Source organism: Alligator sinensis, unplaced genomic scaffold (genome assembly GCF_000455745.1).
Source record: "Alligator sinensis unplaced genomic scaffold, ASM45574v1 scaffold323_2, whole genome shotgun sequence".
In the NCBI taxonomy this organism is placed as follows: domain Eukaryota; kingdom Metazoa; phylum Chordata; order Crocodylia; family Alligatoridae; genus Alligator; species Alligator sinensis.
The window spans coordinates 1,022,392-1,037,991 of record NW_005842392.1 but is presented as its reverse complement, the minus strand read 5'-3'; the positions used below and the strand labels follow the sequence as shown (position 1 = coordinate 1,037,991).

The 15,600-nt window shown below is 47.6% G+C and overlaps 1 protein-coding gene across 1 annotated transcript in view; it reads left to right on the top strand.

Annotated features, from left to right (window-relative positions):
- Window positions 1-6,663, top strand: part of LOC102376806 (glutamine synthetase) — a 9,283-nt gene extending 2,620 nt beyond the window's left edge. The window contains exons 3-6 of the mRNA XM_014522752.2: window positions 1,389-1,535; window positions 3,482-3,609; window positions 5,304-5,503; window positions 5,958-6,663. Of these exons, the coding sequence (XP_014378238.1) occupies window positions 1,389-1,535; window positions 3,482-3,609; window positions 5,304-5,503; window positions 5,958-6,279 (797 nt within the window). The 3' untranslated portion in view covers window positions 6,280-6,663. The remainder of the gene's footprint in view (window positions 1-1,388; window positions 1,536-3,481; window positions 3,610-5,303; window positions 5,504-5,957) is intronic.
- The last annotated feature ends 8,937 nt before the right edge of the window (window positions 6,664-15,600 follow it).

Below are 15,600 nucleotides of genomic sequence, written 5' to 3'. Positions count from 1 at the left end.
TTGGGAAAGAGTTAGAAAAGTTTTCATTGCACTTCAACGTATGTCTAAGTCTGTCCCAACCATGAAGCTGGTCCAAAACAATAACACCCACAAAAATCCCTGCTTTAGCTTATTTCCTAGACCATCATGGCTAAAACATCTGTCCAATACTATCAGTGTGTGGTCCAAAAGCTTTGTTTTTTGTTACTGTTTAAATGGGCATGCTCTAAACTTAAATTTCATTTGCTCCTCTTCCCATTAGTTCAAAATGGTGCGACTGGTGTGATAACATTTAGGTCTTTTACGATTCTAGTAAAGGTCTCAGTTACTGCCTGGAGGCTGCCTCTCCTTAGTATAGAGGAATAATAATGCTCCATTCGCCATGTCTCTCCTTCTGTCTATATTCTTGGTTTCACAGCGTGTTTAGCATTCCCACAGTCTTGCTTGGGGATCCATATCTTCATGACAATCAGGGTTGTGTTCTCCTTTAGAGTGGTAGTAAAGGAAACCAGAAGGCCAAGGTTATGGTAACTTCTTGCGGGAGCTGATTGTGGGAATCGTGACTTGTCTATCAGTCATCTTGGATGCTTACCAAGAACATGAAGAGGAAAGAATGCACTGGAAAAAGCTTGGTTTTAGGGGCAGGTACACAGGGTGGAAAGGTTAAGGAGCTAGACTGGCAGTGAGAGGGATCAAGTATGCACCAATCCACTGTGTGACCTTGGGGTACATTACATAATCTCTATACCAGTCTGTGAAAGGAGAAGAATATTTGCGTACTGGTGGTAATGGTTCTAGTGATAAGCTAAATCTATACATACAGGGCAGATAGCCAGATGTTGAGGAGATGGGGTAGTTATATGACTACTTAGATATGTATTTGGGGATTTTTGTGCAAATTTTAATGGAATGGGTTTAAACAGAGTCTTCATTTATAAATTGCATACACACTTTGATATGCAACTGAAATCTGCTGCATCTCTAAGTGGGCAGAGGAGGAGAAGGGAAACCTTGTATAACAGGTGTTACTTTTCCTTATTCCTTGTGTTGCTCGGTGTTGGATTAGATGTAGCAGACACTTCCCAGCTCAAACAAAGCACAGGGATATTATAATATTTTATAATATTTATAAGGGATTTATAAATATATATTTATTTATATATACAGAGAAAGGTAGGATTATGGGTTGTTAGTAACCTGAAAGGCATTGCTTGCAGAATGCAAACAAGGATGGGAGATCAGCTGCGGGACAGCCCTCAGTATAGTTCACAAGGATTTTTTGCACCAACTAAAGTCTCTTCAAGTAAGAGAGAGCCTCAAGTGCTTGACTGAATTGGAAGTTCTGGAGGGTGGCTGGTCCCAGGGTGTAAGTGCTGAAGGTCTAACAAAAGAAGCTCTCTCCTTTCCAGAGACCAACCTGAGGTACACCTGTAAGAAAGTCATGGACTTGATTAAGAACAGCCACCCTTGGTTTGGAATGGAGCAAGAATACACACTGCTGGGGGTCAACGGACACCCGTACGGCTGGCCTGATAATGGGTTTCCAGGTCCACAAGGTAAGAGGTAGTTACTTCTTCCTCAAACGTGCATGCATAGCTTGTCCGCTGCTCTAGTGGGTCTTTTTTCTTTTCTTTTTTTTTTTTCTCTTTTTAATACTGACTTGCAAGAGAGATCTAACCCTGGAAGGTGTCGAACACTCCTGGCTCCTGTCTGCTCTCACAGATGTTAAAGATAATCCATGCTTCATAGAAAGTGCCAAGATCCAACCCTATCCAGAAAGATGCACCCATGATGCCTCCCTGACCAGGGCCCCCAAACCTTCGATAAGAATTGAGTGGGACTCGATGCCTTACGATATTGGCTCATGATAGGCTCACAAAACTCTTCTCACTTGCTTGAGTGCGAGAAACCAAATGAAAGCATCTTGCTTGGGAGCCTTTCCCACTTCTGCAGCAAACTGGGACTAATGGGTAGATGACCTAAGCTTGCTTATGCAGTTGCTCTTCTCACTTCAGAAGGTATTGCTGCCATCTGATCGAACCATAGCCTTCTTGCCTGGGTCCACCAAAAACCACGTTCAGGCAACTGCGCGTAACTTCCTTGGGGGAAAAAAAAACTTAAAATGCAGGCAACTTAGTGCCAAGGTTAGGTAATTAGCAGTTGTTTACCTGCTGTACTGTGTGCCATGCAGGTCACGTGATGTATAGTAGTGCGGTGCCACTCATTTTTTGACTGGTACCCAAGATTAAATAACCGTTTTGGCCCAAGAACTTGTTTGTCAAGGGTTTGAGAAGTTGGCTGGAAAAGGTCTGTACATGATTAATAATCAGAGAAGTGCTTGCATGTCAAGGCTTGAGCAGGGATTTTGTTGGAGGGCCCTTGGACACAAACAAGTTTGGTCATCTAGATGGACCTGAGAGAAGGCTGAAGGAGTGCTGCTGGAGAAGGTTTCTTCCTTCCTTTCAATTCCTTCTGGTAGCTGCTGACTTCTTTTAAGAATCTTTTTCCCCTGGATTTGTACTGAAGGTCCACATTTAATTGCCCATTTTGAAGAAGGAAAACCTGTAAGAAATTGAAGCAGGTTAAGAGTTTTGAAAGCAATTTTGGCACTTCTTACAGTGAACACTGGCAAAATCAAAGGCCTCAAAACAAACTTGAAAAGCTTTTCTATTATAAGATCAGCTCATAGTGGAACAGTTCTTCACTTTGTATCTCCCTCCTGCCCCTACACTTAACAAGTTGGGAAGGTACATCCAGTGTACTCTCTCTTCTGGAATGTAACAGCACTTCTTGGTGCTTCTCTGCAGTTGAAATGGGGCATGTCGAGTTTGTTTGAGAGTTACCCTGGAATCCTGGCAGAAGACAGGATGGCTCACTGTTGGGAATGGGAAATGGAGCTTATAACTTCCCTAATTTTATTTCCACTAGTCCTCCTTCAGTCGTGACCTACGCTTATTCTAGCTAAAAGCTGTTCAGGTGGCCTGTGCAGGAGAAGGCATTGATGATCAGTCTGGCTTCTGAAGGGCAGGCTCCATATCCCAAAGTCACCCTTTGAGTTGGTTGTATTATTTGCAGCCTCAACAGAGAGACAAGTGATTGGGCACACCAGAGAGCATTCGTCTCCCACTTTTGGCATAACCCCTTCCTCTCCATTTGAGGTGTTGTTGAGGAACCTGCAACTTCTAAGGCTATTCCTTGGGCTCTTTCCAGGGCCTCTCCAGGCTTCCCACCTGCAGTGCTCAATGGGGATGCTGGCGCTGCTGCTAGAACAGGGGCGGGCAATTATTTCAGGCGGAGGGCTGCTCACGTGAGTTTTTTGGCAAGCCATCAAGGGCCGCATGACAGGCAGCCACGGGCAGATAAAAAAATTTAGAAAATTAATATTTAAGGGCCCCGTGGGCCGGATAGAATGGCCTGGCAGGCTGCATCTGCCCACAGGCCACATTTTGCCCACCCCTGTGCTAGAAGCATTGTGGTAACTTTTCTCTCATTTTTCTTCCAGGCCCTTACTATTGCGGGGTTGGAGCAGATAAGGTGTACGGGCGCGACATTGTGGAGTCCCATTACAAGGCATGTCTCTATGCAGGGGTGAAGATCTGTGGCACCAATGCTGAAGTCATGCCCTCTCAGGTATGTGTGGAAAAGGTGCTGCTTGCATGTCCTGTCAGGGTAGCACTCTCATTTAGCCAGGAGGCTTTTGGGGCGGGGGTGTCTGCTTGACAGTGCCCCAAGCATAAATCCTGAAATATTGTCCCCAAGGATCAGGTTCTTCCAGTCTTAAACTGCACCCTATTTACAGTTATTATAGTACTTCTTACCCAGTAAAGAAGGGAGTTTTTCCAGTAAAACTACTTTGAAGGGTCATAGTGCATTTCTGTACTGCACGTGGTCTCCACTGTTGGAAGGTGAAAGCAGGAGTTTCCCAAGTTATGTGGCTAGATTCCCTCTCCCCTGGCTCAGTCTCTTGTCATCTGCTTATACCCGAATCAAGCAGCCCCTGAATCAGCTAAGACTTTATAAAGGAAAAGTTGTGACAGTCTAGCTAATAGTGCAATAACTTTTTTAACTACTAATAGCTCTTGTGTAAATGCTCCTACTTCAGACTTCTCAAAGTCCACATGTCCAGTTGCAATACTTATTTTTGAAATAGCACCTTAAATAAAAAGTTCTTGCAGTTTGTGTGTAAACAAGGTGCAATAAGCTTGTAATGAGAAGTTTTCCACCTTGCTGCTGTTTGTTCTCCAGTTTGTGTGGCTGGTGATCATGGTAGCATCTGTAGATAAGGCATCATTGCAGTGGAAGCACAAGGGAGAGATGCTCTGTAGTGCTCCAGAGTAGAACCAGCCCATATGCTTGCTTGGGAATGAGCAGGTGGGGAAGGATGAATTGCAGACGTGGATTTTATGATGCTGTGTATCTGTATAACCTAGCTCTGCCCCTTCTACCAGCTGAGAACCTAAGAGCTCACGGGGAGATTCTGGCTCAGAGCCCAATTGGAAGGGGATATGTTGGATTTTTTTTTTTATTTTGGAATTAATTCAGGAAAGTCCTATGGCACATGTCTAGTAAGTGGTAAGGTTAGATGCTCATAACCTGACTTTGTAATGTAGGACTATATGGTTCTAGTTGTGCTGTGGGCAGTTGTACCTAGTCTTGAACTCAATTTACTCTGCACTAAAGTGAACCCTCCTCCACTTCCTTCACCTGGTATTTTCTTCAGTGTCCTACTTGTGGTCCTTGCTAGGCTGCAGGATGTCTGCAGATGCCATATCCCTGAAATGTATCAGTTATAGAAATCTGACTAGGCCTCTGCTTAGTCATTCAGGGAGAAGCTGCTAGCTTGAGTAGAGAGGAGGTGCATTGAGCCCAATCCCCTGCTATCATAGGCAGCCATACAACTGATAAAGTAGCATCTTTAAAAAGTAGCTAGTTTCTGAAACAGCCATTGTAACTGGGGGTGTGATAACCCTTGCTTCACCAGTGGCTGAAAGTCTTCAAACTTCCATCTTAAATTTATTCATGGCCAGTTTCCATGTGTTTGTTCTTGTGCTAAAGTTCCTTTAGCTTACATAGGTCGTCTTCCTCCCTGGTGCCATGCCCCATTCATGTATGTTATTAACAGCAATCCTGTTTCCCGCGGTCTTCATTTTTTAAAATTAAAAGCCAAGCTCTTTTACAAGAGGACCTCCAATCCCCTGATCATCCAGGTAGTCTTTCCTTTAGTGGGCCTCAGTTACACTCGGTGTAATCTACTGTCAGTGGCTGAGGGGAAGAGAATTATAAACCACAGTATTCATGGCAGTGCCTTCTCTCTTCTTTTCTAGTGGGAATTCCAAGTCGGACCGTGTGAAGGCATGGAGATGGGAGACCATTTGTGGATGGCTAGGTTTATTTTGCATCGTGTTTGTGAAGATTTTGGAGTTGTGGCTACTTTGGACCCCAAACCAATGACTGGCAACTGGAATGGAGCTGGGTGCCACACCAACTACAGCACAGAAGAAATGAGAAAGGAGGGAGGCCTCAAGTGAGTCCTCTTCCTAAAAATCCTGGGATTTGTCAGGGATTGTCTCTTTCATTTCTGTCCAAGGGGCTCATCTTCAAAATATTTAGATATTGGGGTGAAAAACCTAACCTGAAACTATGAAGAGGGGCAGTACCTGGTCAGTATATTACACCTGACCTTGAGAAACTGACTTCTTCATGTCCCCCCTCACATGGGCATTTGTTGGAAGTTTTTTGTTGTTTGTGTCTTTCTTACTTTTGATAAATTATTACAATCATCATCTTTAATGTCAATTATTACATAATACATTTAATTGGAAAATTCTGTGAGCAACGCTTTGAGCAAATGCTGAGTCTTCCTGGGTACCGTTCCAAATTCTGCTAGAGTGGATGAAACAGGAAGGCTTTATAAACAAAGCGTTATCAATAGAAACCCATTAAAACTTGCTGTTTTCCCTTTCCTCTTCATTGACTAGACACATTGAAGCTGCCATTGAAAAGCTAAGCAAGCGACATGACTACCACATCTGTGTGTATGACCCAAGAGGGGGGAGAGACAACTCCAGGAGGCTGACCGGCCACCACGAGACTTCCAACATTTTCGAGTTCTCTGCCGGAGTGGCCAACAGAGGGGCCAGCATCCGTATTCCCCGCCAAGTTGGCCAGGATGGTTTTGGGTACTTTGAAGACCGGCGACCTGCAGCCAACTGTGACCCCTATGCAGTCACAGAGGCCATTGTGAGGACAACATTGCTCAATGAAACAGGAGTGGAAACAAAAGACTATGCAGACAACTGAAGTCTGGGAGTGGGTAGGTTTTTAATTCTAAACTAGTTTCTCGTGTGGGTTTTATGAACGTGTGACCTCATCGGCTGTCAGTTCAGACTCTTTAGAACCTTGCTTCTGGTTTTGTGAAATGTTGGCTTAGAAATATATTTCTATATATATTGTAAGAAGGGAAAAGTGTCTATTTTTCTCAACTGACTTTTCTGGTTCCTGATTTTTAGATCATGCATTGGGGGTTTTTTTAAGACTGATTTAATTTTTGTAATTGACTTTTTACTCTGTACATAGAATCTTATGTAAAAGCAGCAGCTGCTTTTAACCTGTTTTTTTCCATATCTGTGTTGCAAAGAAACAATAAATAGCCTTATTGGCTGTAGGTCAGCCACTCTTCACTAATAAATGTTTGCTTTTTTGTAACTCCTAAAGGATCTCAAAATACTGAATGTGAGTATGACCGTGTTACTGATAGGCAGCACCACTGGGGTGACATGTAGCAGCTGTTCAATAGACTGCAGTGTCCTGCATTCATTTTGAATAGGGGGACTGGGGAATGGTGGGGCATCTACACCAGTTAGGTAGCAGTATGTAGATGCTTGAGGTGAAATTGGGCCTGGACAACAAAGCTACCTCAAGATAGCACCCACGGATCATTAATAACAAGCTGTCAAGAAGTTTGGTTTGGCTCTTTTTGCAAAGGGGCAGCAGCAGTGCAGTGCAGCACTCGGGCACAATCTCGAGTCACTGGAGCAATGCAGATCTAGATGAGAGTGCTGATTACCAAATCTGCAATACCCTTGCTCTGAGAATGGGGGTGCTGCAGACGCTGCCAGGGCAGTCAAAACTCGATCCGGCTTACCAAGAACCATGTGGTGGGGCCACAGCATAGCCTAGCCCGAAAAGTGCAATTTAAACACAGACATAGCAGTGGAGTCTTCTTGATGCATCTTAGACCTTGAATCTGATTCTTCACAGCAACTTGCCAGACACATTTTTGAGATTACAGCAGATGCACTAGAGGAAGATGCCAAGAAAGCTAGCGATGTCTCACCTATGTGTTTCTGCCAGTGGGATTTTGTCCTGATCAAAGTGAAAATGTTGCTGCTTGTAAATTTTTTGGGGGGTGGGAAACAAGAATCCCAGTTTTGTATTGCATCCTACTCAATCATGTGCCCCAGGATAGACCTTGCTAGAGCTGCCAGTGCAGTGGTGCTCAAACAATGGACCTGGCAAGCAATACTAATGCCCCTACTCTGGCTCTCCATGCTGTGTCCATGTGTTCTGTAGAATGGATCTGATCTGCTGATGCTCTGGTGAGCAGAACCACCCACCACTGTACTGTAACAAAGAAGAAATGCATGAGATGTAGAAATCAAGCCTGGGTCTCGGGTACAACAGGTGATACTTCTGCCTCTTGAAGGGGAGCATGACTTACAAGGAAACCCCCTATTACAATGTTCACTTCCCTGTCTGTTGTAATGGGGCCTACAATCACCCCTTTGCTATCTGTGGGTCACTGTTGGATCTCCTATGGGTGTATGCATCCTGCTTGCTTGCTTCCTTACGGTAGGTTGGGAAGTCAGTTGCTGCCTTCTCTTGCTCACAGGAAGCCAAGAGACCATTCACCTCCATCGTGATTCTGCAGAAGGCAAACATCACCTGCAGCCTAAGCAAACATGGCTGGGGTGGGCGAGCAGCTGGCAGGCATTTACACAGCAGGGCGCGGCTAGCTGACTAAGCAGCCATCTCGACTGCCTGCTTCCTAAGTATCCTAGCTAATTGCACAGGACTCCGTTTACACTCGAAGCAAAGTTGAAGCCTGTATAACATGGCCTGAAGCATACAAAAAGATTGTGGTAAGTAGTCATCTAGGGGTGCTTCTGTACCTACTTCTGCTACTTGCTTGGGATGCAAAGGAGGGTGTGTGGGACTTGGCATCTCTGGGTGCAGGAGAGGAAGCTGAATCTACTGCTGTCATCCTGGGCTAAAATGCATAGAGCTGGGGAATAGTTAATTCATTGTGTTCACCAACTTTTGTTGGCTCCTTGGCTTGAGCCCATACTTACCAGGCTGTTATTTAGTAAGGACCAAGGATGAAGAAAGTTAATCCTTAACATAGAACTTGGCTAATTAACTATGTAAAGGGGCAGATGAGGGTCATGACCCTCCATTTAGAGGTGATGATACATGGTCATAGAAGGGGAGTACCTTGGACAGCTGATCCGTGAAAGCACTGGATTTCAGACAAGTTCCAGGCTAGACTGCAGTACCAACAATTTGTGTTGCTTGGGTCTGGCTCACGTGAGCATGCAGCACTGTTTTGATCAGGGCAGTGTGCAGCTGTGTGAGGGAGCAGAAGATAACTTCCTGACTTCTGGACCAAAGTGTCTCAGACCCTAGTCTCACAAAGTATTTCCTCTGTTGATTCCAATGGGATGTGGGGACTTAAATGCCTTTTGAGCTTTTGGGTCTCAATCTTGAGGGGTCAGGAAAGCCTTGTGGGAGCAGTACATGCATCAGGAACACGAGAAATACTTTTGGACGTGGTTCAAACCATTCAGAAGTGTCCTGTGTTCAACCAGCTTCTGCGAGCAAGATGGGATCAAAGCAGAACCTCAAGCCCACGGACCCTAGAAACCTGCAATGTAGAACTGAACCAGAACATTGAAACTCTGGCTCCCAGCTCATCCTAACCTGCTTCTCTGCCTTCCAGCTTTTCCCCTTGCACACTTGTGGGGCTCGCATCCTCAGGAACAGCCCCGCTGAATGAGGGGCACAGAGTGGTCACCCCTGTTAACTGCAACATCGGCTCTTCTGCCCTGCTGGCACCTGCTGCTTGGCCTACACATCCTCCTGGAGGCCTTGTTTTCCTAGCTGCAGTGACTCTGCTACCCATGCTGAAATCTTCCCACAGCCTTAGTTTACAATTAATGTGAATGCTGCCTTGGCATCGCTTCCTGGATCCTGCTTGGCCTCCTCTGGTTCATTCAGGCTTTTGCAGCCTGAGCATTACTCTTCCCTCTCTTCTGGAACAGGGGCATCAGGGTTGGAAAGCAGCTGCCAGAATTGGAGGGGTTCTTTCAAGCCAGCTTGGACTTGCCTCTGCCTGGATTCCTGCCCTGCACAAAGCAGATCTGCAAGGCAAAGCTCTGATCTCCACCAGCTGTAGATTCATTCTACTGCTGCCAGGGGATGGATAAGGAAGGGACCCACTGTCTGCTGCAGGCTTTAGCCCTCTGTTTATTAACAGAATTCCCATGCAAATTAAAGCCGGTCTAGCCCGGACAAGACGGATGTATACGTAACACGTAACTCAAGTACTATGCCATAACCCTGGGCGCCATACAGGGTAGGAGGTTACAGGCTTGCTTTTCAGAAGTTTTGCTGCCCCCAGCAGGCACAGAACAGGAATAGCTCCTGTTTATTTCTTGGCAATAACCTTGGGCACTTCCCTTTCTCTATGCCACCCAAGACCCAGAGTGAATGCCAGCAGGGGCCACAGTTCCTCCAACCTCACTTCTTTCTGCCTTGTGGCTCCTCCCTCTTAGCCCTGGGAAGCTGGCTTTATTGTGTGGCTCTCTCAGTAGTGCTTAGCAAAGAACAGTGGCCTCTGAAAGGTAATACCACTGCTCCTTTCTACCCCCCCCATTTCTTCCTCCTTGCCCTGGCCAGAAGCCTAGGGGCTCAGTGGCTGGTATGAATGAACAGCTGGGAGATTTGCAACAGAAACCGGAGAAACTATTTTCGTGGCTCACAATGATCTGTGGGACTCCCCACCACAGGATGAGGATCTGATATAGTACACAGATGGACCCCAGCCATAAAGAGTGACCCTTCAGAGCCAGGCCTGCTGAGCAGCAGGGGGACATGGTGCTGTGATTTGAGCCTGCACCTGTCTTTTGCTACAGGCCCATTTTTGCCCTTGGATATATCCTAGACTTTGCAAATATGGACTTTGATGGAGGCCCCAATTTGAGAATGTTATTCTGGAGGAAAGTATTAGCCATTTACCCCTTACAGTGTGGTTGGTTGGGATCAGGCTGCCTGTTCAAGCATAGTCCTACCTGGGAAGTGACTGTCTTGGGGGATGTGATGATTCAGTGTATCTTCTGAACAGCTCCAACATAAATATGTGACCGGTCAGTGATGTGGGCAGCTGTTGAGCCTGACCAAGAGAAATGCAAGTTACAGCCCCCTGATCCAGCCCAGCAAGTTACTGTAGTTGTGCAACTTGTATTTATATATAGAGGCTAAAAGGACAGGTAACCAGACATCATGGCTGGAGGGTATCTGTGGCAAGGTTCAGGATTAATCTGTCCCATGTCCCCTGGAGGCAGCATTGCCCAACTGACCAGGTGCATCATGGGTTTTCTCACCTCCTCTAGAAGCGAACAAGGTGTTGACTACTGCCCAGCATGACAGGGCTCTGGCAATGGGATGATCTTGTTAGGCAAAATCTCTGTTTCCCTGATATGGCCTTGCTTATAAATTATAATACAGCCAGAATGGCTGAGACTTCATTTCTGTCTATGTGGCTGTGATCGCACTTGTTTACCTGGTTTTATAGTAAGAGCTTATTATGTCAAGCATAGATCCAATCCTAACCCCAGCTTCTGCTTCTTTGTCCCTTCTCTGCAGTCCCTGGCACAGAGCCTTGCTGGGGTCTTCCCAGGTAATACAGGTAAGAAACTACAGATCTGTCAGTGCCTGTAGCTGGAAACTGAGCTTTGGTCTAAGGGAGTTGACTCAACCTTTGGATGGTCCCCTTGTATTATAGGAGCTCTTCGGCCATTGTTGCTACCTCCCCGGTGCTAAAGCTTGTTCCTGACTAGAATAACTGCATCGAGTGGCCACCCATTGTTCTTTCAAATTTCCCTTTTCAGCTCTTCATGCCATTCCTCCCCAAAGACGCTTAAACAGAAGATCAACAAGTCATGTAGATTATAAAGCTGCAAGAAACTTGTGATAATCTGTTATGATCTCTTGGCTAACGCAGGCCACAGGACCCCCCTCATCTTATTCCTGTTGCAGTGAGAGCAGATATTTTAGAAGAGCATCCAGTTGGCCTCCAAAACTTCCCAGGGAATGAAGAATCCACTGCAGCCCTTGGTAAGTTGTTCTAATGGTTAATTACCCTCCCTGTTTAAATACTTTGCTTTTGCCAGCTTCTTCTTCTATCTCCTTGCTGTTATTGTGCCTTTGTCTGTTGGAATGACTCAACCTGTGTTATTACATTTCTCTGCCCTGTAGAAGTGCTTCTAAACAGTGGTGAAATCTCCCCTTTTTCTTCCTCCTTATAAACTGAGCAGATTGAGTTCCTAGAGTCCTAAAGCATGTTTTCCAGTCCTTTAAACATCTTTGTGACTGTTCTCTGGACCTCCCCCTGTCTTTCCACATTCCACTCGAGTTGAGGACAGCAGAACTGGACACAGTATTCTGGCAGTAGCTGCACTAGGGACATAGAGGTAATATAATCCACCTACATTAATTGTCTGGGATCATGTGATCCCAGGGTGGGCTGCAACCAGTGGTGGGGGGTTAGACTAGATGATCTATTCAGGTCCCTTCTGACCCCAAACTACTATGAAACTACTCACCCCCACTTATGCATTTGTGGATGGCATTAGCTTTCTTGATCACAGTATCACCCTGGATGCTTATGTTCAGCTGCTCATCCCTCATGGCACTAAATTATGCAAACCAATCTTTTAAAGATGTTGTCTAAGCCTGAGTAAAGCCAATAGCAAGACTAGGAACAGAACCTCTCCTAAAACTCAAGTTCTGTCCACTTTGGAACACCCACTTCCTTATGATGGCAAGATGGAAAATTTGAAGGGAATCTGCTTTGCAAACGTGGCTTTAAAGATCTTGTCAAATTCATTGGAGATCTGAAGCATTTTTACCCCAGGACCTGACTTATCTCCTGGGAGGGAATTTAGCACCAATTTTTTTTTTAATTAAAATTATATACACACACACGCATCCTCTATCATAGACTTCCATTGCTCCTTTTTCCCTTCCAAACCACCTTAATAAACCCATGCACCCGTTACAATAACTGCACCCACTCCCCTGTGCCCTGGCCCTGATTTGGGGTTTCCTTTCTTCATTCATAGTCCTTGTCGCCGTCGCTTCCACTGCTGCTGTCCCTGCTGTTATCCTCCTCGCTGTCTCCAGGTCCAGTTGTGGTGTTGTCCCCTTTGTTTTCCCTGTCCACTTCCTTTCTCGGGGCGGGTTTGAACAGCCTGCCACGTGTCCCTTTTCTAGATGGATTTGGCTACATCCTTACCATCCTCTCCCATCGCTTTCTGGCAGTAGGACTGGCATTCGCTCAGAAACATTTTAATGCAGTCCGTCTGCTCGAGCTTAATGTGACTGTACATCATGAGGTTTCTGCATTGCCACCGGGCACTCCTGATGCAGGACACAAACAGGTTGAAGCAGGTTGTCTGGGACCCCTGATGTTTAGTCAGGTGTCCGTACAGCGCTGCCTCCCTTGTCATCAGCCTGACTCCTGCCACTTCCTCCAGGAGCCGGCTTACCTTTTTCTACATTCCCTTGGCATGGGACAGAGCCAAAAGAGGTGGTGGATGATCTCATTCACACCTTGGCAGCTTTCCCTGGGGCAGCTGGGTCTAGACTCTCGTCTCGCTCTGTGCCTTCACTGGGGAGCGCACAGTGAGCTATGAGCCAGTTCAAGTCTCTGTGGTCTGTTCTTAGGTCTTTGTGGAAGATCTGGTCCCAGACGGCCTGGCAGTCGTCATCTGGGAGCAGGTCCACAGTCGATAGCCTGTCTCTGTCTCTGACTGCCTTCTGTATCTTCCTGTGGTTGGACATGGTGTCTGGGCTTTCCTTCTGTAGCCCGTACTTGCTCTGGAAATCCTTCAGCAAACTGTATCCCATGGTGCATGGCCTCCCTCTGGCTGGAGCGTACACCCCCCACAGTCTCAGGAGGCAACCTGTAAAATAAGACAGGCTGTTTTGGACTCTGGCCCAGTTGCCAGCTTGCAGATCTGGCTTGTGTACAGTGCCCACAGGAGCAGGTAGATGTCTGGCATCCCCCTGCCCCCAGCCCACTTCTCTTTGTATAGGGTCTTCCTTGCCACCTTCTCCATTCGGGATCCCCAGAAGATGCACATGGCTCTCTAGATTCTGCGGGTGACACACTTGGGTGGGGGAAAGACCAGTCCCGTGTACAGAAGCATTGGTAGCAACACTGCCTTCGTGAGTGCCACGCACCCCCCCATGGAGAGGCAGCGCGCGTGCCACAGCCCCAATCTCTGTTTCACTTTGGTCTCCTTCTCCCAGGCCATTCTTCCACTCAGCTCGGGGTCAAACTCCACCCCGAGGATCTTGACCCCTTCACAGAGGGACCAAAACCCCCAGGGACTCCAGGTCCCCCAGCTCACCCATGGCCAGGCAGGTGCTCTTGTTCACATTGAGCTTGGCCCCTGCAGCTGCCTTGTACACTTGTGCATGCCACAGTGCTCTTTCTACAGCCCACTTATTCCGGCACAGGATGTTCAGGCCATCCATGTAGGCAGGACCTCAGTCTCTTCCTTGCTTCCTCCAGAAATCAGGACTCCATGCATCCCGGGGTCCTGCCTGATGCACTGGGCCAGGGGTCCAGTGGTCCAGATGAAAAGGATCAGGGAGAGCAGGCAGCCCTGCTGGACCCCCGACTCTATTGCTATCCGCATGCTCAAGAACCCGTTGCCCAGCACCTTGCTGCTCACGTTCGGGTATAGCATCCTTATCCATCCAGTGAAGGTTGGGGGGACACCCATTCACTTCAGTGTCTCAAAGAGAAACCAGTGTGATACTCTGTCATAGGCCTTTTCCAGGTCCAGGTTCAGCACCACCCATTTCTGCCTTCTGTCCCATTCCAGCTGGAGCACGTCACTCAGTTGCAGCAGGGCCCCATGGATCTGGTGCCCTGGTACCACACATGACTGGTCTTCATGGATGATGACACCTAGAATGGATTTAAATCGCTCGGCCAAGACTTTGGCCAGCAGCTTACAGTCGAAGTTCAGGAGGGTGATGGGCCTCCAGTTCTTCAAATCCTCCTGCAAACCCTTCTTGTGCAAGAGGGTCACAAGGCCCTGGTTCATCCCAGCCCACAGGCACCCCTCCTGCAGGTGCTTTCGAAAGAGCTCCAACAGGTCGGGGCCCACCAGGTCCCAGAAGGTCACGTAAAACTCCTTGGGCAGGCCGTCGGACCCAGGAGTCTTACCGTTGTTGAAGCTCCAGAGGGTCTGCTCGAGCTCCTCCAGCGTCCGCTCCTCCAGCTGCTGTTTCTCAGTTTCTCCAAGGGCCTGGGTGAGCCCCTGCAGGCACTGCTGCATGACCCCCAGGTCCTCCTGTCGTGCGGTGTGGAGTTCTCGGTAGAAAGCGGTCACCGTTTCCAGCATGTCCTCCTTCGACCGGTGCTCCACTCCTGCTTCATCTCTTGGGCACATCATGGGCTTCTCCTTGATCTTCTTTAATCTGGAAGTAGGTCCTGCATTGGAAGATCTTTTTCCTGGCCTCTTCCTGGCACCATGCCCCAATCTGGGCCTTTACCTCCCGCATGTCCTCCCTCACATCCCAGCCCACTGCCACCTGCCTGTGCAGGTCGTGTAACTTCCGGGTCAGGCGCTCGTGCTGCCTTCTGTGGGAAAAAGCTCGCCACTTACCAGCCTTCTGGAAGAAGACCTTGGTTCTTTCTTTGACACTGGCCCACCACTCTGTCTGGTTTGGGTACAGGCTCTTGAGGGTCCTCCAGCCTGCATAGTGCTCTCTGTAACTTTGCTGGGTCTTTCATCTTTCAACAGTCTGGTGTTTAACTTCCCTACCCCCTTGCCCCTCTCCAGCTGACTTCCCATTTCAGCCTGGATCGTGAGGATGCAGTGTCTGAGAAACAGACAGGCATGGAGTGGATTCCCTTTACCTTCCACCCCTTGGGGAGGAGGACAAAGTCTATCCGGGTTTTGGTTTGTACTACTGGGTCCAATCGGGAAGCCGGGCCCTTGGGCTTCTTTCTCGGCATCTACTAGGCTGTGGTCTTTGATCACCTGTTTCAGTAGCCCAGAGGATCTGTCTATGCCTGCCCTCTGGGGTCTGCTGGCTCTATCTTCCTCATTGATGACACAGTTGAAGACCCCTGTGATGATTACCGGCCAGCCACTTGGCAGTGTTAGGGCCATGTTTTCCAGGAAATCGTACCTTGCCTTGGCTTTGGCTGATGCGTACACGCACAGGACCTTGAACTCTGTCCCATTTGCTTTCATGGTGGCTTGCAGCAGCCTGCCTGCCACTATTTCTCTGCTCTGTACGGGGTGCACAGTGTCCCCC